The sequence below is a fragment of the Antechinus flavipes genome, chromosome 1, assembly GCF_016432865.1.
Source record: "Antechinus flavipes isolate AdamAnt ecotype Samford, QLD, Australia chromosome 1, AdamAnt_v2, whole genome shotgun sequence".
In the NCBI taxonomy this organism is placed as follows: domain Eukaryota; kingdom Metazoa; phylum Chordata; class Mammalia; order Dasyuromorphia; family Dasyuridae; genus Antechinus; species Antechinus flavipes.
In genome coordinates, this window is record NC_067398.1 from 686,666,314 (window position 1) to 686,692,404 (window position 26,091).

General features: G+C 36.8%; 1 protein-coding gene across 1 annotated transcript in view; it reads left to right on the forward strand.

Annotated features, from left to right (window-relative positions):
• The window catches only part of TMEM132D (transmembrane protein 132D), a 932,744-nt gene that overhangs the window by 199,973 nt on the left and 706,680 nt on the right, over nt 1-26,091 (forward strand). The window contains exon 2 of the mRNA XM_051972611.1: nt 14,851-15,742. Coding sequence (XP_051828571.1) covers nt 14,851-15,742 — 892 coding nt within the window. The remainder of the gene's footprint in view (nt 1-14,850; nt 15,743-26,091) is intronic.

The window sequence follows — 26,091 nt, forward strand, 5'->3', positions numbered from 1 at the left end:
TTCTCTGTGGAAAGGAATACAGGACTAATTAAGTCTCTCTGGAATAAAAAGAAAGAGTTCTCAGCTTACTGAGGTCCTCGACAATCTGACTCCAATGGACAACTCAAAGGTCACTTTATTTGTGGAGTCTTCTCTGATTCTCTTTGGGTTTTCTTTCCCCTATCTTTTGTTGGAATTTAATGAGTCCTAACTTCAGATGAAACGCAGAGACTGTTATTTCTTCCCTTTGTGATTTTGCTCATTGAGTGTTTCAATTTTTGACTCTTTAAGTCCCCAATCTCATCTTTACTTCATGCAACCCTATTCCTAAGCCTAGCTTGAGTGCCTCTTCCTCAACCATCTTTCTTGGATGTCATACCAATCAAAAATGTAATTTCTTCCTCTGACTCCATATAGCTTGTAGAAATAAATATGTATTTTTTCCTATGTAAAATCAGGGATTGAATTAAATGATTTTGAAGGTCTTTCTCGTTTTTAACATTTAATGTTTAAGACCTTTTCAAGTTTCAACATTATACCTTTCTTCACTTAAAAAATATTTCTTAAGTATATACTGATGTATGTACCAGACATTATACTAAATGCTTGGGGACAAAACAAAAACAAAGAAGCTTCTTGGAAGGAAATTTTATGTTCAGTGTTCTAAGGTTCATCCCATCTTTTATGTTCCATGTTCTAAATTTCGTCCTTCCCATTGACAGTCTATGTTCTAAGGATGTTCCCAACTCTGATATTGACTTCTGTGGTGTAAGGTCTCTTTCAGCTCTGAATAGAAGCAGGCACTATGCTAAGTGTGTTATGAACAGAAATCTGTCCACTGTGCCACTTAACTACCTTAATGGTATGGAAGTGGTTATTCAAAGGCTAATCTGAAAGAGAATGATCTTTGGTAAGTCTTGCCAAGCAGTACAGGCATTGTTCTCTGAAAAAAGAGAGCTGCCACCTGAGAGACCCATTACCATGTAGGCTAATAGAGGGTAATGAAGTTTTGGCTATAAGAAATCTCAAATAGCACCTACCAAGTTGTAGAAGAGCTGTCCTCTCCAGCGGGGCTGAATTTGGAGTTACAGGACTGAGTTTGAATTCAGCTTCTGCTGTTTACTTTGGCTGTGACTTTGAGTAAATCACTTAAACTATCTGTACTTCAGTTTCCTCATCAGTAAACTAGATGGTTGGACTTATCTGTTAGGTCCCTTTCACTTCTAAATATAACACATATTTATATAAAAGTATCCATACATATGTTATCATATGTCCTTAAAATGTTGAAAGATGCGCTATGATTTTTAAGATCATAGAGTTTGAACTTCAAGTGATTTCAGAGACCATAAGATGAAAGGATCACAGATTTAGGATGAAAAGGGACCTCATTGCCCATGGTGTTTTAACCTACATAATACAGTATCCTACTACCATCAATGTATGTCATCTGGTACAGGTGTAAAGTGGTAGACTAATTTATGGTGTGTGTGTGTGTGTGTGTGTGTGTGTGTGTGTGTGTGCATTCAGATGTGCCTGTGTGTGCTCACATGTGTGGGGAAGAGAGAGCTGCATAGTCTTCTTACAGTTCACAATGGTGCCATCCAGATGGTGCCTCAGAGCCCAGAGGTGCCACATTATTCCCTTCTTCTTCCTGCCTTAACTATGCTGAATAGAATTCTTCACTAGAGAGTGTAATACTGTTTGAATTGAGGACCTCTGGCTGTTTGTAAAGCTGTATTGGGGCTTCTGGAATGAGGCAATTCCAGTTCAGCACACAATTGCAGCACGGCTGGAAAACAGCCCAGACAAGGTAGTCTGTGGATGTCTGACAACCCCAAAACAGGACACCTGCTGTATATGCTTTTATATTAATTGTTTACACACTTCTTTTCATGGCCCTCTTCCCTTTGCTACCAACTCTTTCCTACTTGAGCTTTCCTCCTTATTTCTTATATCATTTCCTGGACCTTTAACAGTAGCTTTGTTCTTAAAAAGCAGGCAAGAGGAAATAGTTTTGTCTTTTTTTGGAAACCAATTTAATCATTGAACTAATTAAACTTTAATGTAAACATTTTTTTAAATCATTAGGTGTAGTACTGTTTATTTTAATATAGAATAACTTAATGCAGCAACTTTGTTGCAGACTGAGAATAAAGGCAAACAGGAATTAGATGCTCTAGAAGCATTCCGACTCTTGAGCAAAAATCCTGCATCTCCAGGGTTGTTTTTTATCTATAACACAATTTCATTGAACCTTCAAAGGGTGGCAAATATGCCAGAATGGAAAGGGAAGTTAACTTGAATTTAAGACATTTAGATGTTGCCTCATTTCCAAAATATATAGAGAATTGACTCTAATTTATAAGAAATCAAGCCATTCTCCAATTGATAAATGGTCAAAGGATATGAACAGACAATTCTCAGACGAAGAAATTGAAACTATTTATAGACATATGAAAATATGCTCCAAATCATTATTAATCAGAGAAATGCAAATTAAGACAACTCTGAGATACCATTGCACACCTGTCAGATTGGCTAGAGTGACAGGGAAAGATAATGTGGAATGTTGAAGGGGACGTGGGAAAACAGGGACACTGATACATTGTTGGTGGAATTGTGAACATATCCAACCATTCTGGAGAGCAATTTGGCACTATGCTCAAAAAGTGATCAAACTGTGTATACCCTTTGATCCAGCAGTGCTGCTACTGGGCTTTTACCCCAAAGAGATACTAAAGAAGGGAAAGGGACCTATATGTGCCAAAATGTTTGTGGCAGCCCTGTTTGTAGTGGCTAGAAGCTGGAAAATGAATGGATGCCCATCAATTGGAGAATGGTTGAGTAAATTGTGGTATATGAACGTTATGGAATATTATTGTTCTGTAAGGAATGACCAGGAGGATGAATACAGAGAGGCTTGGAGAGACTTACATGAACTGATGCTAAGTGAAATGAGCAGAACCAGGAGATCATTATATACCTCAACACTGATACTGTTTGAGGATGTATTCTGATGGAAGTAGATCTCTTCAATAAAGAGAGCTAATTCAGTTTCAATTGATCAAAGATGGGCAGAAGCAGCTACACCCAAAGAAAGAACACTGGGAGATGAATATAAACTGCTTGCATTTTTGTTTTTCTTCCCGGATTATTTATACCTTCTGAATTCAATTCTCCCTGTGCAACAAGAAAACTGTTCAGTTCTGCACACGTATATTGTATCCAGGATATACTGTAACCTATTCAACATGTAAAGGATTGCTTGCCATCTAGGGGAGGAGGTGGACCGAGGGAGGGGAAAAATCGGAACAGAAGTGAATGCAAGGGATAATGCTATAAAAAAATTACCCTGGCATGAGTTCTATCAATAAAAAGTTATTTTAAAAAAGACACTTAGATGTTTCAGAGGATAGAGTATTAAAACTATGGTTTGGAAGGCCCAAGTTCAAGTTTGACCTCAGACATTTTATAGTGTGATCCAGAGCAAGTCCCTTAAACTCTCTGGACCTCAGTTTTCTCATCTGTAAAGTGGAGGTGATAACATGAGAACAGTAACATCAACATCCCAGGGTTGTTTTGAGGATAAAATAAGATAAATATTTTACAAACCTTAAAGTGTTATGTAACAACAACAACAACAACTGCTGTTCTTGCTGCTGCTGCTGCTACTACTACTACTACTCTACTACTACTACTACTACTCCCACCAGAACTATCTCCACCACTACCATTTTCTTCCTCTTCCTCCTTCTCTTTCTTCTTTCCTCCTCCTTCTTTACTTCTTTCATTATTATTGCTGCTGCTGCTGTTTCTCCTCCTCCCCTTCCTCTCTTCCTCCTTCTGTTCCTCTTCTTTCTTCTCTTCCTCCTCCTTTTACTGCTACTATTCCAAAGAAACCTGAGTTTGAACCCTACATTTATTTGACAGTTCCTACTTGTGTAGTGATGCATAAGTAACCTGACCTCTCTAAGCTTTAGTTTTCATACCCAAAATATTAAATAATCCTACTGTATTGCCCAGATTATAACAAATGCCCTAGTATTAATTGTGTTAAAAATATTTCAACGATTTCACTCACCTTACATCTATTGAAATTAAATTCAATTCCCCTTTTCAGGATTAAGCTTTTTCATTTGTTAAATAAGGTAGTTGCATTTTGATGATCTTTAAAGTCTTTTTTGCATTAAATTCTTGTTTATATGACTTACTAAGAACAACACATCATTCATTCAGTTTCAGAGGTGGAACTTAGACCCAGATATCCCTTACTGCAAATGTAGCATTTTGTCCCCTAGTTGAAAATGGTTAATTCTCTCAGAATTTTTTTTATTAAATATCTGTTGTTCATTTCAAATGCATGTGCTAAAAGATAACATTTATAGATGGAAAGGGGCTTGTAGCTCATTGGCCATAAAAAATGTTGCATCTGATGGTCTCTAAAGTCTCTTCAGCTCTTATGTTTCTAGAGAAATGAATGGTCACCTATGGTCACATTAATGAGGCAAAGCTGGGTCTAGAACCCCTATCTCCTCATTATAGTTTAGATTCTTTCTCTTCTGTTCCACTGCTGTGTAATCAGATTATTCTATTTCCTATTATAATCCTCCCAAGTACAGTTTTTGTTCTACTCTATTATGCTGCCCTACATCTACTCTATCCTCCAGTTCCCTTGGTGACCAATGGGATACACTTTTGAAAAGATTGGCTAGAGCTGTATATTTATTGTGTGATCAGGAGATGGCTTATTTTTCTCTATGTGAAGCTAATCTGTTTAAACTGAAACTCATAGCCCTTAACCTCATTAGCACTGGTTCTAATCAGCCAAGTGAACCCATGCCAACATAGAATTTGACAACAGAAGCTAAAGGAAACAAATGGGATATGATGAGATGGAAACTCTGAAAGATGTTACAAAGTTCTTTGAGATATCCCTGAGGAATGGAAAGGTACAGCAAAACTGGAGAAAGGTAAACTTTGTCTTAATTTTGAAATCAGTGAGTAATGGTCAATCTGAGCAGTATATATAGCCCAATGAATTTGACTTTCATTCTTGGGGGTGGGGATATGAGGAATCCTAGAAAATATTTAAGGGGATAGTTATTTACTATCTAGAAAAGGACCATAGGGGATCATTGTGTCTTCATCAGTCAACCAAGAAGCATTATTAAATGCTTATTATTAAGTGCTTATTATCAAGAGCCTGTGCTAAACACTGGGAATATGAAAACAAGGAAAAGTAAGAAAATATCAAGAAGAGATTTCATGACTAACCTTATTTTCTCTGTTGATGGGGTTATTAGGCTGGGCAACAAGGGGAATGCTATAGCTATAATATATCTTGACTTTAACAAACCGTTCTATCTTTGTGGTGGAAATAGAAAAAGGACCCTTGGATGATTATGATGATGAATTTTTAGCATTTGTATAGTATTTCAAGGTTTCAAAACATTTTACATATATGAATTCATTTGTTGTCATGGTTATTCTATGAGGTAAATGTGATGATTTTACCCATTTTACAGAAGAGGGAACTGATGTGCAGAGAAGTTAAGTGCCTCCAAAGGTTAGAGAAATAGGTCTTCCTAACTTCAGTCCAGCACCTATTTCCCTATACTACTTACCTGTTTACTAAAGAATTGGTTCAGTGGCCAAACCCAAAGGAGAATCATTAATGTTGCCACGTGAACTTAGAGGAAAATCACTAGTAGAGTGTTTTGAGGATCTGTACTTGAACTTGTATTATTTGACATTTTCATTCATGATTTGGATTAAGATAGAGATGACATGTTTCATCAAATTGTTAGATAATGGTAGAATTGAGAGAGATAACTGACATATTGAATGACAAAATCTAAAAAAAAAAGATCTAGATTGGATTGAATGTTCGATTGAATTTAATAAAGCAAAACATTATAGAATTAATTATAAGTTTTGTTCTTGAGATAAAAAAATCAACCTCATAAGTAAAAGCTTGAAAGATATAAATATGTATATAGCAGTGTGTCTGGAAAAAAAGACCTGGGGATTTTGCTGAATTGAAAGCTCATTGTGCATATACTGATATTATGGTGGCTAAAATGCCACTGCAAATTTGGCATTTAAGAAAATCATAGTATCTAGGACCAGAAGGGTCATTGTTTTATGAACTGATCAGAGTACACTTGAATTGTAATGAGGATGATTAGGGCAACCTTTGGAGCATCTTCCTTGGCTCTTTACTAAGGGGCTGTGCTGGTATGGCACAATACACTCCAGAGTGGTCCTCAGTGTTGATGGATACAACTGAAGAGATAGAAAGTGGTCAGAAAGATCTGAGCTAAAATCCAGCATAATATATCAATATATCATTAATATGATATATTATCATAATATATCAATATCTATGTGTATATGTGTATAATGCAAATACACACCCACATATATATAAACATGTATATATGATAATAACTATTATATAGTGCTTACTACATATCAGATACTATCCTAAGCTTTTCTTATCTCATTTTTAAATTATCCCAGTCCTGGAAACAGTCCTGGGAAGTAAATACTAATATTATTACTATTTTTCAATTGGAGCACAAGATTTTTCAGGAGTCAATGTTGAAAAATTATCCATGCATATGTTTTGAAAATCAAAAGCTATAATAAAAAAAATGTAAGATCTTTGAGGGCAGAGGCTATTTAAATTTTGCTTTGTCTTTTGAGCACCTAGTATAATATTTTGTGCCTGATTATCAGGTAGTAATTTTTTTTTTGGATTGAACAGTTGGGTTCCCTATTTGCTAAGCCTCAGCAAATCTATAAAGGATGCTTTTGGTACTTACTGCTTTTGCTATTCTGGACAAGTTATATGATCACTGTGGATCTTAGTTTCTCCATCTATATAATATGATGGAGGAGGATCATGACTTCCAAAATATTGGCTTTGTTTTGACTCTGTGATCCTTTGACCCTACTTTCAAAAGTCTGTTAGGGAGGTTTAATGCCATTTGCAGAACTCTGCTTTATAAGACAGATTCTTCGTCCTCAACAACCTAGCTTACAACCTATGAGGAGAATTAAGACCTGTTCACAAATAGCTACTGTACAGTTTGTAGTAACATATGATGAGGATCCTAAAAAGCTTCAGAAAGCTGGAAAAGTTCAGAGATCAATGAGACTATTTCTGAATGAGATGATCAGGGAAGGCTTCCTTGGGGAAGTTGCCTTTGAGGTGGACCTCAAACAGTGGACAAAGCTTTGATAGGAAGTGTTTGGAGGAAGGGTAGTCCTTCCTCTAGGTTAATTGTACATTAGCTGTCATTTCTCAGTTGTGTCTAGCTCTTTGTGACTCCATTTGGTTATCTTGGCAGAGACAGTGAATGGTTTGCCATTTCTGTCTCCAGCTCATTTTACAGATTGGGAAACTGAGGCAGATAGGGTAAAATGACTGGCCCAGAGTCACATAGCTAAAGTCTGAGATTTTTTTTGAACTCTGGAAAATGAGTCTTCAGGACTCCAGGCCTGACATTCCATCCACTGTGCCACCCAGATGCCCACTCTACATTAACAGAGACATAGAAAAATGCATTGTTGTTATTGTTTGTTCTTCCTTCTTGAAGACTACCATGACATCAGGGAGATGATACTGTGACATGCAAATTAATTGGATTTGAGGGAGGGAGGGCTGAGCAAGGTCACCAATCTTACTTTTCCTCCAGAACTATCTGGGTCCCAGATATAGATCAGGATGATCAAACATGGCCCTGCATGCAGGTAACTGTGTGTTCAGAGAATGGCGAGTGGACAAGGAGAGCCCTTATATTCAGAGGCATAATGAGAAAGAAAACTAGAAAAGGCAGATGGGTACTAGTAATAAAAAACACTAATCAGTGAATGATCTAAGGAATCTGGACTAAGTTTGGGTTTTGAGGAGCCATAGATGGTCTGGAGAAGGGAAGTAATGGGGTCAGACTTTCCTAATAGGTATCCTTGTACTTACTCACTTTGGGATTTGAGGCAAGTTCTCTAATCTCTGTGGGTTTCAGTTTCCCCATCTGAAAAATGAGGGGGTTTAGACTCAATTACCTGTAAGGACCTTTCCAGCTCGAAATCTAGGATTCTGTGATGAGTGATGAAGGCCTGAAGCAACCTGGTACACATAGAAATCACAGTCATAAATCCAGGACTGGAAATGACCTGAGAGGCAATTTAGCCCAATGCCCTCATTTTGTGGATGCAAAACCTGAGCCTTAGTGATGCTTACTGATTTATCCAAGGTGGTATAGGCAGTAACCGTTAAAGAGCGGATCTGAACAATTAACCACTACTCCTCAAAGATGGAAATCTTAATTGTGCCAGAAATCATACATCCTGGGGCAGCAGGAGGAGGTAGGATTTGAACTCAGATTTCCAATTCCAGCATTCAGTCTATTATACAACATAACCTCATGTTTGTTATGTTCATTATTTTAAAAAAAATGGAGACAGTAGATTAAGGGTTACTAGGGGCCATATCAGATAGAACTAGAATCAGGAGGGAGGACCTGAGTTCAAATCTACTTACTTTCTGTGTGACCCTAGACAAGTGACTTAACCCTGATTGCCTCAAAAAATAGATCAAAGAAGGGTAGGGGTAGAAATTATTTTTTGCATCAAGTCTTGTGGAGGCTTAGAAGAATAATCAAAGGGGTAGCTAGATGGTGCAGTGGATAGAGCACCAGTCCTGGAGTCAGTCCTCCTGAGTTCAAATTTGGCCTCAAACAGTTAATTAATACTTCCTAGCTATACGACTCTGGGCAAGTCACTTACCCCCAATTGTCTCAGCAAAAAAAAAAAAAAGAATAACCAAATCTTAAGGTTCAAGATAGGATTACCTTTGCAAGGGAAGATAAGCTGGTTCCTTGAGATAGAGTCAAGAAGACCCAAGTTCAACTGTTCGGTTCTGCAAACATATATTGTATCTAGGATATACTGCAACGTATCCAACATATAAAGGACTGCTTGCCATCTAGGGGAGGGGGTGGAGGGAGGGAGGGGAAAAAAAATCGGAACAGAAACGAGTGTCAATATAAAGTAATTATTAAATAAAAAATTTAAAAAAAATAATAAATAAATAAATAAATAGGCTCATCCACACAGAGAAAAAAAAAAAAAAAAAAAAAGAAGACCCAAGTTCAAATTTTAGCTAAGTGTGGGAAAATTATCCATGCATATGTTTTGAAAATAAAAAGCTTTAATAAAAATAATATTTTATGGCAAAATTACTCTGTCCCAGTTTTTCTCAGTCTATTAAAATGAACTTCAATTTCTCTGAAGCTGATGACAAGCCAAAAGATCTCCTAATACCATTTTCTTTAAAACCCAAGATGCCTTCCCCCTTTGATGGATTAAAGATGAGATTTACCCCACCTTGCTCTCTCCCATGTCACCCTAATGTTCTAAGGTACTAATAATCCATTCTTTTATGGATCTCAAGGATAGTAAGCTTACTTTTGGTCTTTTATATCAACTCCGGAACATAATTGGCATTTTTGGATTTTTGTAATAAGTAACATTCACTGTAGGTCAAGCCCTTGGCTTTTTTTTTGACACTAACATTGAGGTCAGATGCTCAATGAAAGGACTAATAGGCCATTTGTGGAATAAAGCTACAAAAATTAGTTCCCTCTGAGTGACGTCCGCCATGACCTCATGTTCCTTGTCTCTGTAAGTGGAAAGAGCTAAGGTTGCTGCCCCGAAATATGTAATTTATCGCACAATTAAAGTTTGTGCCCTTGAGAAACAGAGGTCAGATATTCAGACAGAAAGGTCCTCGGGCTTTGGGGCCTGCGATTAATGTTTAACGGAGTGTGTCTTGGTTGCTTACTTTCGCAAAGGAATGAAAAGCCTGCTTGACAGTTAGCCCAAAGAATTGCTGGGCATTACAGCTATAAGGTATGATCTGTAGCGCTGAGTTGAGTAAAAAATGATTGATACATCTCTTCTAAGAAATCAGCTACTTTGAGGATCATCTGATCACCTCCTTACCTTTGTTTGAACTTTGCACAGTCTATCTTTCCTGCATAGAATCTTCTCCCATTTCACTTTCATCTCTTGGAACCCTGAAATTCCTTGAAGGCTCAGCTCAATCCATTTCCAGTTGGAACCCTTTCCTAACTCCTCTAGATAATAGTTCTCCTTCTACCCCCCCTGAAATTACTGCATTAGTATTTACTTATTTTGGATTAATTTTGGTATGAATTTTATATATTACTCAGTTTGTTATGAATTTATTATTTATTATATATTATTATTTGTGTATTTATTTTGTGTGAATTTTAATTTGCTTATATGTACACAAGTGACTCCTGCCCTTACTCTAACAGCATGTGAATGCCTTGAGAGGAGAGAAAGTTTTGTTTTTTCTTCCTTTCCCCAGTGTCTCTCACAGAATCTCAATCAATTGGTATTTATTAAGAACTTATCACATGTCAGGTACTCTGCTAAAACCTGGGAATTCAAAAGAAAGGAAAAAAGCTCCTGCCCTCAATGATTTTATATTTGAGTGGGGGAGACAACAAATAAATAAATGAGTATGTACAAGATACACAAAAAGTAAAAGGAAAACAACCTCCATAGGAAAGGCTCAGATATCTTGGATGACTGGGGAGTTCTGCAGAATACAGCAAGTTATTTGAATCTTGAAAGAAATCAGGGATTTCTAGAGAAGAAGTGGAGGGGAGAGTACATTGCAGATATGAGAAACAGGACAAAGGCTCAGGGATGGGAAGTGAAGGCTCATGTATAAAGAATAGCAAATAAAACAGCAATGGCATAAAGACTTGGAGAAAAGTATGAGAAGATAGAAATGTAGGCTGGGTCCAGATTGTGAAGGGTGTTAAATGCCATAGAACTCTATATTGGAAATAAGAGAGAACCATTGGAGTTTATGAGCCAGGAGGATGGCGTGGTAGACCTGGGCTTTAGGAAAATAACTTTGGCAGCTGGGTGGAGAATGGATTAGTGTGGTAAAAGACTTGTCCAGGGGACCAAGAAGAAGTCTTTTATAATGATTCAGATGAGAATTATGAAAGCATGAGGCAGGGTAGTGGCTAAAAAAGTTAAGCTTTGGAAACAGAATGGGTCTATGGGGTAAGAGTAAGGAATTGAGAATAACATAGAATTTGTGAATCTGTATGACTGAGATAAAAGTTGATGCCCTTGATAATAATAGAGAAATTTAGAAGAAGGGGAAAGAGTTGGAAGGTGGGGATTATGAGTGCTATTTTAGACAGGTTGAGTTTGAGATTCCGATATGACATCCCTTTCAAGATGTCTAATAAACAGTTGAAAATGAGGGTTAGGCCTTCTAAAATAAACTAAGGCTGAATATTATAGTCTGGGAATCATTTGTAGAGAGCTGATGACTGAACACTTGGGATTACCAAGGGAAATAATATAAAGAAGAGAAGAGGGACCAAGACAGAGCCCTTGGGGGATGTTGACAATTAGGAGGCAGATCAATGATGAAAACTCAGAGAAAAGAGTATATCCAGAAAAGAAGGAGCACAGCCAGAAGCCAAAAGCCAGATTGCAATGTGTTTAGAAGAGACATTGTTGTCGTCAGTCTTTAGTTCTCAAAGGGGACTGTGATGTTGGGAAGAAGATGCCATGATATGCAAGGGAACTGGACTTAAGTGAGGAAGGGCTGTGCAAGGTCACCAGAGATATCTGGGGCCAATAGCAAGATGTAGATCAGGATGACTGGAGATAGCCTTGGAAGAGAGTGAGATGAAAGCAAGAGAAAGCATTGAGCACAAGTAACATTATGAAAGAGTTTACTTGAGAATAGAAGAATACAGGGTTATTGGTAACATGGGCAGCTCAAATCAGTTTTATTTGGGCATGGAGAAGACATGAACCTGTTTGTAATAAGTAGAGAAGGAACCAGTAGATAAAGAAAGCTTGAAAATGAGAGATATTAGAGATGATGAAGGTGGAGAGGTAGGGACCCCCTTTTAGAAAAGATAGGAGGTCCTCTGGATACTCTTCAATTCATATTTTAAATGAAAACACAATAGACATTCCCTTAATATAAACAGAATTATTATTATAATTATAGGCAAGTCACCAAACATAATTAAATCCTTTTTTCAAAAAAGTGTGACTTCACAACAGAGAATAAAAGAAAATCTACAAGGAAGCAAAGAAAAGATGGACAGCTCCGAACAAAATGTGTAGTATTTACTATATGGGCTTTCTTAAAATGGAAATTTATTATTTTGTATTTTGTATCTTCTCTAATGTTCTGTTATACACATGGCAGTTTTTTTCCTTTTTCTATTTTTTTGTTTTGAGTTGTAAATTAATTAATTTTAAAAAATAATTTATGGAAAAAAAAAGATGAATTGCATTAAAAAAAAGTATGTCTAGGCCTATATAAAACAAGCATAATACCAAGAAAGTACACTGAAATGATTTCAGTAAGCTTGGATGACTTTATAGAATATGATGTAAATGAGGATTTTCTTCAACCACAGACCAGAATCTGAAGTCTCACTGAGTTCTAAATTTCTGTGATTCTGTGATTTGTCAGTTCTATCCTTTGGAATAAAATACCAATAGATGCCAAATCTTACAGTTACCAGAGACTTATTGAGAAAGATTGGAGTTTGTTTTGTTGTGAATTTTTGGGAAGCAAGAGTTCCCAGAATTTGTAATTTATTTTTCCTAATACTAGTAATACTAGTATTTCTCTCTAAGATTGACTCCAATTTAATCCTGGATATATCTTGTTGTAAGTAATTGTTTGTATTTGTTAGACTATAAACTCTTTGAAGGCAGGGACTGTTTTTGTTTGTTGTTGTTGTTGTTTTTTTTTTTTTTTTATTCCCAGGACCTAGCACAGTGTTTGACACCCAATTAGCTTAATAAATACTTTTTGATGTGACTGGTGGCTTGAGCATACAATAGATATGCTGATTATGTGAATCCATCATTTTCATTTCTGTATTTTACACATATGACTTCAGCAAAAGAGCAAAAATAGAAAAGAAAATGATTTTCCATTGAAAAAGTGATTTATTTAGAAAGTAGCTTTGTTGTTGGTCCTTTTTTATGGAAGCTACTTCTGTTCTGTGCCTTTGAGCTATTGGTAAAAGATTCAGGACAAATCAAATTCAGGTCAACTAATCCTGTTTATTTATGGGCCAGTCAGAACTCCTATTTGTCCAGAAGTCGGGTACAGCAAACTCCTGGGGCTGAGATGCATTTCCCTTCAGGCCTCCCTCAGGAACAGAGTGTCCTAGGTTTCTGTCATTTGGTCTCATTTTACAAGGTTCCTCTTGGCAGATTTCAATGATGGTCAGTTCCCCCATCACCACTGAAACCCCAGTGGGCACATTCAACTGTCCTATTACCTTCCTTGATATTTTTGTGCTTCTGAGTGGCAGGCCAGCTAGAATGAATCTTCCATTCCTAACCACCTATTCATATAACTGCCACACCTCTGGCATCCCTTTCCTAGTCTACACCTCACATTGTGCTCTCTGATCTTCTTGTTATATTATTATTAAACTGCTCTTCAGATTAGGTCTATGCCACTCCCCAATCACTTTATGCTTATTTCATATTTACTTAGATGTGCACATGTTGGTTCTTGCCAACATAACATGAGCTTCTTGAGGGCAAATATCATTTCATTTTGTCTCTGTGTCCTCAGAATCTAGTAATAGTATCTGACTCAGAATTTAAGTTTAATAAATTATTTTAAATGTTTGAGTCAAATCAAACATTTGTTGTTGCTTAAAAAGAAGCATGGTGGGAATTTATCTTAGAGGCAGAACAGAACACAATTTAAATCCTGGCTCTAAGTTTGGTAGTTGTGTGACTTTAGGAATGCATTCTCATCTCTGCCATGACAGCAGTAATTATTATTACCACTAATGATAATTAATAGTAATAATAACTGTGATATCTAAATTCACAGGTATATGGCCAAGTAAGAAATAGCAAAATTTATAGCATAATTGTGGTTATTGTTGGTTTTTACCACCATTATTATTACCAAGTTGCCAATTATAACTCTCAGCTTCCTCATCTATAAATGGAGCCAATAACAATTCTTTGTGACAATTAGAACTATCCAAAATTGAATTGCGTTGCCTTAGGAGAAAGTGGCATAGGGAGCCCACCTTGGAATTGAGAAGATAGAAATTGAAATCTTGCCTCTCTCAGGTGTTGATTGTGTTACCCCAAATGACTTAAATTTTCAATGTTCCAGACAACTGTCAGTCAATCAAAATAAATATTGATTCATCACCTACCATGTGTAAGTCACTGTGTTAAACACTAAACTCAACTCTCTAAGATCACTCACTATAGAGCAGGGAGAATCCTATAACCAGTGATAACATAGTAATAATCTAAAAAGAGTAATGATATACTGTTCATATAGTTATTGAGAGATATTATCTTATTATTTTTATTAGTCTTCCTGAGCTTCAGTTTCCCTAACTATAAAATACACTGTTGATCTCAAAGGCTTGCTAATTGGGAAAGTGTTTTTCAAATTGAAAGAAAAATGGAAAGGATGTTATCAAAGGATTATAGTTTTGGAGTTTGAAGGAATTTTAGTGGCCACAGAATCCAATTTCATCATTTTGTGGATGAGGAAACTGAAACTATTGAGGTTAAATGACTTGCTCAGATAGTGAGAAGCTAGCAAATTTCTGAGGCAGTATTAGAATCCAAGACTTCCCGACTCTATGCACACCAGTTCCATACAGACCAATACTAAAGAACATTGTGCCAGTTCAAAGCAAATGGTTATCCATGAAATTAATTACTTTATGGTTGCCTTTAAAGTTTTCAATGTATACCTAAACTTTTCTTTCCTCCCCACAGTGTCTGAGAGCCGAGGGATTTTAGAAAGCATCCAGAGATTCTCCCTGCTGCCCACCTACCTTCCTGTGAGCTACCGTATCAACAATGCTGATATCTCCTTCTTCCTCAAGGAAGCCAACCAGGACATTATGAGAAACTCAAGTTTGCAATCTAGGGTAGAATCCTTTCTGATTTACAAATCCAAGATGCCACCTTCCTTGAATGCCAGCTATGGGCCTTTTTCGGTTGAACAACTTGTGCCCCAGGACCTGCTGTTGCCTTCCAATCCATTTGGATCAGCCAACAAATTTGCTCTCAATTGGAAGCTAAAAGCCTACATCATGAGTGATAAAATCTACCTGAGTAGGCCCAAAGTTCAGATCCTGTTTTATATAGTGGGCAGGGATTGGGATGACCATAGCACCACAGAGAAGCTGCCTTGCCTCCGAGTGTTTGCCTTCAGAGAGACCAGGGAGGTGAGGGGCAGCTGCCGCCTAGCAGGGGAACTCGGACTGTGTGTAGCCCAGTTGGAGCTTCTGTCCAGCTGGTTCAGCCCTCCAACTGTGGTAGCGGGGAGGAAAAAATCAATGGACCAATCAGAAGGAAGTCCTGTAGAGCTTTACTATTCCATCCAACCTGGAGATGAGAAAGGAGACTGTACCAAGGAGGAGTCAAGGAAAAATAATGGAATCCGACCAGGGCACAATGATATTGATGAAGTGGGTCCTCCCTTGCAGAGGATTGGGAGTGTCTTTCTCTACCAGACTCACAGTGGGAGCCCTTCTTGGAGAGAACTTCACTTAGACAATAATGTTGCCATCCACTATGTGGCTAAGACTGCCAAACAAGGAGATATTCTGACTTTTCCCGTTTCCATCTCTAGAAATTCCACTGAGGATCATTTCACACTGAGGTAAGTTGGAAAAACTGAAAGTTGAGACATACCTTTTGTTGTTTCCTTGAGAGACATGTTCTGTTGCCAAGAAAACTGAGCCATTTTTACCATTTTGTAAGGAGTTTCTTTTAAAGATACTATGGAAATTAAATGGAGAAAATGTGGCAGAATGGGAAGAGGGCTGAGCTTTGAGCTGGAAGATTTAAATTTTAATTCTGCCTCTGAAATATTAATGTTTGAACCATAGGCAAGTTATTTAGTTTAAAATTGTCTCAGCCTATTCTGTAGCAGTTTGACAAATAATCAGGGATGGATTGCTCTGTGATCTGTACTTGGCAGAAGGATTTCCCAACCAGGTATCGACAACCATTCAATTATATTTAGAAATATTGAACTAAGATTGGAGTTGGTTATTCACATAAATGAGTAGATTATTAAAATAGTCTTTTCTTACATTATTCAGGTTAATGTAACTTCTTTTAAGTGTTTCTTTGCTTGGTTTATTGCCTGGGAGATGTAGATTTCTAGAATGAGAATATTTTCACTATTTAATGCAAAACATTTGAAGGTCCAAATTAGGACCACAATGTTTGTCATAGGCATTAAAATAGGATGGAAGAGATCTATTCTTATCCTTTGCATTTTGAGTGTATGTAAGTTAAATTCAGTTTTGCATTTCTTATATTCTCCTGAGTTATAATTTAAGATTATTTTTCTCGGGGCAGCTAGTTGGTGTAGTGGATAGAGCACGGGCTCTGAAGTCAGGAAGGCCTGAGTTCAAATCTGGTATCAGATACTTAACACTTCCTAGCTGTGTGACCCTGGGCAAGTCACTTAACTCTAACTGCCTGGGCAAAAAAAAAAATTGCCTCCAACACCCAAAAAAAAGTTAGTCTATACTCCTGATCCTGACCATGAGTTGCTTCTAATACATTGGGTCCATTGGATTTCTGTAAAACTGATATGATTTAATATATGAAATAAAATTTAAAAGAAAATGATTTAGGGAGCTCTTTATACTTGTAATGTCAAAGGGAAAATGCTTGATCAGATCTGTAGATTATCCAGGAAGTTAAAAAAAAAACCTACTAGTGTGACATTACAAAAGTAGTCTCATCATACTTTTTAGGTGCTTTGAGTTGTATAAGTGAAAATTTTATCCTCTTTGTTCTCCATTTCTTTAGTCTCTCTTATCAATTCATCCTCCACAGAGCTGCCAAAATAATCTTATGAAAATCTGACCATATCACACCTTTCTTCAAGGAAGTGATATTGGCTCCCTATTGCCTTTAGAATGAATTAAAAACTCTTCTGTTTAGTATCTAAATACCTTTGATTTTTTTTAATCTCCAGGCTAAATTTACAAACTCATTTCACTTTACTTCTTTAATACAAGTTATATTCTTGCCAAACTGACCTTCCACAAATTTGGCATTCCATATTCTATTTCTGTGTCTTTGAATCAGTTGTATTCACAACTGGAAGCCACTCTTTCCTCACCTCTATCTCTTTGAAGACCTTAGAATCCTTTAAGATTTAATTCAGACTTCACCTCACCCATGAATCCTTTTTCTGATTCCATGCAGTAATTATGTGTCTCTTTTTTCAAAAAAACCAACCATAAGCACTTTGAGGAGAGATACTATTTATTATTTTTTTCTCCTTTGTATTTCTTCTAACTGACACATAAGCCATATTCAATGTTTCTTGCTTTTTATTGAACTGAAACTTAGAAAAAAAAACATTCTCCTAGATTTAATAATGAATAGGATGTCGTTAGGACTAAAGAGGTTTTGAAGTTACTGGATTGCTGGGTGATTGATGGTATCTTGGAAAGAGCATTAGAGAATGTGGAATGAAGGGAGTTGTGTGAGGTTTGGACTTTCATATCTAGGATCAGAGATTTATAACTTTGGGTTCGGAAGGGATCTTGGAGGCCAACAAGTCCAATTCATTCATGTTACAGATGAGAAAACTAAAACCAATTAAGGTCAAGTGACTTGTCTAGGTTCACCCAGCTATCAATAGAGTGAAACATGATTTGAATTCAGGTCTTCCTGTCTCTTAAGTATAGTAGTTATAGTAGTCCCTGCCACATCATGACTTTCCCCATCACAATTTCGATATATAAAAGCTTGACTTTAGATAGTACATGAGAATTTTGGGAAAGTTTGCAGAAGCCACAGATGACATGAAAAGACCAGTAGATAAAACTGACTCTATAACTGAATATTTAACCCAAATTTTATAATAAAGTATTGCAAACACCCCCATAAAAGATAAAGAAAAAAATTCAGACAGTCTCTGGTATAAAGAAAGGGCCAAAAAAATTTAGATGGATTTCCAAATCATGGAGTGCTCCTCTCACCTGCTGTACTGTGAAAACAATAACTGTATAGCATTCTATTCACTGCACCCCTTAGTGGATCCTTACAAGTTGTTGAGATAAAACTATTTACTTCTTCTCTCTGGGGGGTCACATTCTTTATAAGTAATAGGGGTTAGACAAGCTGCACTTTTATTAATAAAATCAATCTATCAATAAACATTTAGATTGATTGAACAGTGTGGCCAGCCCTATGGAGTTGTGCTCTCTACAGCAGAGTTGGAATCCTTGGCAGTTAGATTCAAAAAAGGACTCCTGTGTCTGGTATTTTATCCTGCCTGGTGGTCTTCAGAATCATCCCTAAGACAATTCAAATGGAATCATTACTTATGGGCAGGGATGTTAAATCTACACTTAAGGAAAATCATTTTGGCAGATGATTGGAATGAGGAGAAGCACAAGACAAGAAAATAAGTTAGAAGGTTACTGCCATAGTTCAGGCAAGAAGCTGAACTGTTAGTGACTGATTGCAGAGAAGGAAATGCTTGTGAGAGATTTTGTAGAGAAAGAAACTACAAGATACACACACACACACACACACACACACACACATATATATGTGTGAGTATAAAATATCTTGTAGTTTCTAAGATATTTTTTCCATATATGTTATATATTATTATATAAGATATGTATTGTTATATATACATATTATATATTACATATTATATGTGTTATATACACATATTAGATAAAATACACAAATAATGTATATATTTCTATTATGTGAGGCAAGTACATATTTCATAATGACATTAAAGTTTTGTATCTGAGTGACTTGGAAGTACATCAGTTCCCAACGCAATAATGTTGTTCATCCTTCATTTTTGAGGAGGACATAATGGGATGATGTCTTGACTTGCAGAAATTGGATTTAAGTGAGGCAGAGTTGCACAAAATACAAAAATAGAAAAAAGTCAGAAGGGAGGATAGACATGTGGATTTGATATGACAATCAATTCTTAATGCTCCAGAAGATAGTCAACAAGTGATATGAGACCAAGCCTTAGGAGACAGATTAGGGATAGACAGTTATAGAAATGATAATTAATGGGAATTGATGTGATCACCAAGTAAAAGAAAAGAGAAGAAGAATCCATGGTAGAACCTTGGGAGACATTTACTTACTGCTGAATATGGCTTGGATAAAAATACAGCAAATGAAACTAAGGAGTAACCAAATGGCAGAGACATATTAGGGACATCATCCTAGAGGAGCAAGTGATCAACAGTGTCAAATGCTCATCAGGAAGGATGAAGATTAAGAAAAGGCTATTGAATTTGTTAATTTAGGGATTGTTAGTAACTTTGAAGAAAGCAGTTTCAATTTGAGTGATAGGCCTGAAACAAGACTACAAAAGGATTAGAAGAGCTTGGAGAACAATTAGTGGAGGATCTAATTATCAAAAGCTTTCTCAAGGAGTTAGAAGGAAAGGAGATGGGACTGATAGGATCTAGGGAAGTTTTTTCAGATATTGAGCAGATTTGGGAGTGTTTGTAGATAGCCAGAATGGATCCAGTAGATAAAAAGCAGTTGAAGATTAGAGAAAGAAGGGATAATGATGGGAACAATTTTTTGAAAAAGATATTTGGGGATGAAATCAAGGGTACATGGTAGAGGGTTATATGTTATGATCAGAAATGTGAACAAAGGAGATGATGAGAGGTTGCATCTGGGGATATGTGAGAGGAGATTGGATGAAAAGTGAGCTCTTAGTGAACAACCTCACTTTTGTTTTGGATTTTTTTTGGGGGGAAGAATTATATGGTAATGTTCTCAGCAGAGATAGTAGAGGGGAAGTAATGATAGGAGAGACTTGAAGAGAAAAGAGAAAGTTTAGGATAATTGTGGTTAATATGATAAGTGATTAATTATGAAGGAAAAGTAGTATGAATGTCTTGCTGCAGTGAGAGCCCAGTTGAGATTAGCTAGTAATAATTAGGTATAAGGACCCTTATATCTCTAAGTTATAAAGTAATCTAAAGTTATAAAGTGCTCAATAAATTCATGGACAGCTGGGTGCTAGATGGTCTTGTGAAAGAAACACTGACTTTGGATTGAGAGTATCTGGATTCAAATCCAGACTTAAGACACTTAATATCTATGTGTTTGATATGTCACTTTAACTTCTAAGCCTTAGTTATCTCATCTGTAAAATAAAGAAGATTCAACAAATAATTTCTGAGGGCCCTTCAAACTCTGAACTTATGAGTCTAAATACTACCACTGATACTTTGTGACAGTGAGCAAGTCATTTCTCCTCTGAGTTTCAATTATTCCTCTAATACCTGAAGTACTTCGCACTTGGCTTTATTGTAAGGCTCACATGAAATCATGTAATTAAAGTGCTTCACAGTCTTTATGGAGCTCTATAAATATCAGTCATTACACTTTTTTCTATATGATTGTTTCTGTGGTCAAGGAAGTCAGATGCACTGTGGATTGCTCAATAGACATAATTGAGCCAATCATATCTCTGAATCTGGCAAAGCATGTAGGTGTTTTTATGCTTGAGAGAGGATTTGTTCTTGTGTGTTCTCCAAATACTAATTCATTTTCCTATCCTCACAGCCTGAAGGAATATAAGCTGGTCTCTGGTTCACAAATGACTTCCATGTTAATTTTTTTTTTCTGAATCTTTGCTTGATAAGACCCTAGATGCTACCATTAAACTGAGGACCATTGTATACAATTTTGAAGCTTTTAGAATATTTATGGATAGCTAATATTGTCAAGACATGTTTCTAGCCAGTGCCTATCACATAGTAGGTACTTAATAAATGCTTACTGGTTACTTGGAATTACTTTTTGCGAAAACTACTATCTACCATCATCACTAATCCTAGGGTAAGTGTGTTTTACCCAAGTGGGTTATTGATATATCATAATGGTTGTCTAACTTTAATTCTAGGGGAGACTTTAAATAGAATTCTCTGGAATCTTATTCTGCCTTTCCAAAGGAAATTTTAATTCTGGCCTAGAAAGGTGTATGTCTCTGGGAGTGGGGGCAACTGGAGATTAAGTCTATTAGGCTGACCTGGTCTATTCTTTTGAGAGTGCTATTAGACCAGAATACTATATAATAACTTCTGGAATATTGATAGTTTAGGTCAAATGTTCTTGAGGTTCAGGTTACTTCCCTGGTATCTAGCTCTTAAAGGGGAAAGGCTGTATCTTATACCTAAATGGATTTGTTCCTTTCCATCTGATACTAGTTATATTATCTAGTTTAACTAAATTAGCCCAATAGTTAATAGTGAATAAATCCATTCATCTAAGCAGATATCGAGGAAAAATCAAAGAAGTTATAGAGATTAGAATATTCTAGATAAAACATAAAATAAATGATTTTTCCTATGGGGAGAGAATAACCTTAATTAATCTGAAAGTTTTTGAATTCATGCTGAACAAAATTCTTGGAAATCTATAGGGAAGTAAACTGGACCCAGGGACATGTTAGGAGCTAACTTTCAACCGGTTATCTGCCTTCTTAAGTCTTTTTCTCTGATTCCGCCCTCTCCTCCCCTCTTCCTCTTCCCCCCCCCCCCCCCGCCCCCTGGCCAGCCTTCTCTAAGGTTCTGAAATCTTGCAAGTCATCTCTCCAAGCAGGGAGTTGAAAAAAAATATCTCTTTTCTTCAATATTTCTGGTATCAACTCTTCTCATATAAGTGTTGGGTATCATTCTTTCCAACAGTGAGAAGCCTTATGCAAATATACCAGATAATAATGATAAATACTAGTAACAACTGGTAATTTTATAGAGCCTTGACGCTTGAAAGACTGGTACTACAAATATTATCTTGAGAAGTTAGGACTGTCCAATTCTTTCTGTCTCTCTCTGTCTCTCTGTCTCTCTGTCTCTGTCTTTGTCTCTGTCTGTCTGTCTGTCTGTCTCTCTCTCTCTCTCTTTTTGTGTGTCTCTGTTTCTGTCTTTGTGTGTGTGTGTGTGTGTGTGTGTGTGGTGTGTATGTGTGTAGAATGATATGTTATCACCACTAACAAGAGATAGTAGCACAATTGATTTGAAGCCAGCTACTTTTCCCCATTTCTAAACATTGGCTAATAGGGCCTTTGGGTAAGTCATTGAATAAATAGAAATAGCTTTGCTTCAAAGGAAGAGTGAGAAAGGGATATTTAAAAGGAACAAAGAAAAGCTTGGGTATTCAAAGAAATTTTGCACTTAAGATAAACATGCAAATTTATTTTAGCAAGACTTCTACAAATTGAGTAAATTATTCTTAACCATAATCCTAAAAATATAGATGGACTAGCATTCCTGCAAATAGGAAGGGAGTAGACTTCAAAGCTATACCTGTGCTATCATGTGGTAAGCCCTGAGGTAAAGCATCTTTTGAGAAGTAGTTTGAAACCACTTCTTCCCGATTTTAAGTCCAGTATTCTACTAATTATATCTCCTCCTCCTCCTCCTCCTCCTCCTCCTCCTCCTCCTCCTCCTCCTCTTCCTCCTCCTCCTCCTTCTCCTTCTTCCTCTTCCTCCTCCTTCTCCCTCTCTTCTCTTTCTCCCTCTCCCTCTCTTCTCTTTCTCCTTCTCCCTCTCCCTCTCCTCCTCCTCCTTCTCCCTCTCCCTCTCCCTCTCCTTCCTCTCTTCTTCTTCTCCTCCTCCTCCTCCTCCTCCTCCTCCTCTTCCTCCTTCTCCTCTTCCTCCTTCTTCTCCTTCTCTGTCCCTCTCTGTCTTTCTCTCCCCTCCTTCTCTGTTTCTGAGTATATATGTATGCGTGTGTGTCTCATTTTATTATCTATTGATGTAATTTAACACTTTAGTCATAGCTAGTACAAAGTGAAATGCAATCAAGGCCTTACTGGATTATCACACATTTTATTTGATACCACTGTGCACATAAATTAAGTTTTACTGTATAATTTCCTGATTCCAAATCTAGCACTCTATGCATTATGCCAGAGAAAAGAGGAGGAAGAAAGGAGTAAGAAAAGGGGAAGAAAGAATACCAAAAGGCAGAAGAGAAAGAAAAAGGGAGAAACAGGAAAAGAGAGAATAGAAAAAAGGATACAAAGGTGAGTAGGAAGAGGAGGAAAAGAGGAGGAAGGAAGAGGGAGAGAGGAAAAAGACAGAGAAAAAAGAGAAATGGAGACAAAAAAAACATTTATTATATGCCTACTATGTGCCAGACATTATGTCACATGCTTTACAAATATTATTCGAGGGAGAAAAGAGAGAGTGGGGGAAAAGGGAGAAAAAAAGGAAGAGAAAAAGGAAGGGAAATAAAGAGAATGTTGAAAAAAAGGAGGAAAGAAAAATGAAGAGAGAAAATACAAGAAAATAGAAAGGAGAAGGAGGGAAAGGGGAGAGTGAGATATATAGAGAGAAACAAACAGAGAGACACACAGAGAGAAGAGAACAAGAAGAAGGAGGAAGAGGAGAGAGAGAAGGAGGGAGGGGGAGGGAGAGAGAGGGAAGAGGGAGAGAAGTGAAGAGGAGGAGAAGGAGAAGGAGAGGGAAAGGGTAAGGGAGACGAGGGAGTGAGAGAAACAGGCATACAGACAATCAGATGATCAGACATAGAGAGTTATCATCTATAATAAGCCACCAGTAATAGAGGATGGGGAGTTGAAGTGTAATAGGGTAAAGTAAGACTGAAAATGTGGTCATGAGCTGCCAACTCAGGGAGAAATCTTTTTTTTTCTCCTCATGTGGCTGCTCCCAGGGTGAGGGGAAGAAGGCAAGAAGAGAAAACTAGTTTTCATCCATATTTCCATCTCTCAGTTTTTAGTCTACTTAGGTCATTCAAGCAAGAGCTAGAGTCTCCACTAAGCCTGGATCTGTTTTCCCAGAATGATTGGGAACATAATCCCATCTTCTGTTCTCTTTGTTACAAGATGGATCTGATTTTGAGACATTGCCTCATTTAAAAAAAAGTTTTGAACCTGGAAACTTTTAATGAGAAAGAGTAATCTCCTCAATCAACTAATAGGACCCATCACTGCTTCCCCTTTTCCGAAACTGCTTGTTCTGAGACTGAGTGTAAGAAGGGTCCATTTTCATGTCTTCACTCCCATTCTCAATCACTAAAAGGTAATGAGGCCTTGAATTTATGCCTCCCCTCCCCCATCTCCAATTACCAGAAGGTAATGAGGCATCAGCTAAAGTAGCTGAATGATTGTAATACTGTTCAGAGTACCCAAGAAGGCAAATTTGGTTGATGAGTTTATAGATTTAGTCCTGCATGTGACCTTAGAGGTCATCTCATTTTAACTTCATTCAAAGTATAATGTAAGTTAGAGGCAAGGTACAGATTGTTGTTTTTTTCTTTGTTTTCTCAGCACCTGTCAGAGTAGGCACATAGTAGGTGCTTAATTGATACTTGTAGAATGAACGAAAGAAGACAAGATACCTAGAGATATTATAGATATGAAAGAAGTTGAAGAGATAGACTTGACATTTGGTAACTGATTGAAAAAGAGGGGGTTTTACACACTCTCATACACATATGTTCAGTAAATGTACTATATGTACTATATGTTAGTATATACTATTTGGGAAAAAAATTGGATCTCTGATTTTCCTGACATAGGGAACTCCCTGGTGGAGAACTTCCTTTCCCAATCAGAATAACACCTCTGTAACTTACTGTATTAGAAGGCTGCTTAGAAAATGGAGAAGTTAAATAGCATTCCCGATTGCACTTCACTCACATATATGATAGGCAGGAAATCCCAAATATCCCTACTTCACAGACCATTTCTCTGTCTACCATGAGAAATTGTCTCTCGTGTATAGACACATGTGGAGTATGTGTGTGTATATAAACATTTATGCATGTACATGTTGCACATCATTAATGTACACGTGTTTCATTGTATTTATATATCTCTATATGACATATTGTTTGAAAAGTCTTAGTGTCATTTTAAGATCTAATAGCTTAAAATGACATTAAAACTTTAAAGATAATACCTAATATAATATAGACACTTATAGGAAAAAATTTTGTGTTTCTATCTATTGATCCATCTATTTAGGTAGCTAAATGGTGCAACAGATAGAATATTGGGTCTGGAGTCAGAAAGACTCATATTCTTGAATTCAAATCTAGTTTCTGGCCCTTTTAACCTGTGTGACCTTGGGCAAATTATTTTCTTTGCCTCAGTTTTCTAGTATGCAAAATGAGCTGGAGAAGTGTTGCAATATGGGAGCCACCTGCTAGTGGCTGCTAGAGGTGTAACTCAGACCTGTAGAATGGTCTTTTTCATGTGAGAGGATGATGATGAAGATACAAGGAGACTGAGAGACAGTTGCATTGTCTCTCCTCTTCCCTCTGCCTCCAGTTTATTTCATTCCCAATCCACAAGCAACACCCGTGTCAGTAAAGGCTGCCTTGCAACTTGTTCACTGACACAAAGGGAAAACCAAATATTTTATGCAGACTTTCCCAAATAATGGAGGCTCTGCATCCCTACTCTACTCTTTGTGTCTATTTCTTATCACCCTAGGCAAGTCATTTATCTTTTTTCTTCTACTTCCTCAACTGTAAAGTGAAGATAATAATAGTACCTATTCTCAGGGTTTTTGTGAGGATCAAATGAGATAATATTTGTAAAGTACTCATCACATTAGGCATTATCTAAATGCTAATAATAATTATTATTATCACTAAATGGCGTTTCATCTATAAGGAATATTAAGAAGACTATTATTATTGTATTGTATAATGCATGGAGAAGAGTAATACATGAGGAAACTGGGATGGAACCATAATAGGAAATAGGCAATGAAGGGCTTTTTTAATGTACTTTATTTTTAAAATGCTTTTTTTTTTTCTATTATAAAATATTTGTTTTTCTCCTCCCATCTCTCCCTTACCACCGAGGGAAAAAGTCAACCAACCAATCAATCAGTAAACATTCTTTAAGTACCTACTATGTGAAGAGCACAATTCTAGTGCTTGGAATACAAAAAAAGAGGCAAAAGATGATTGTTCCCCAAACAAGAAAATCAAAAA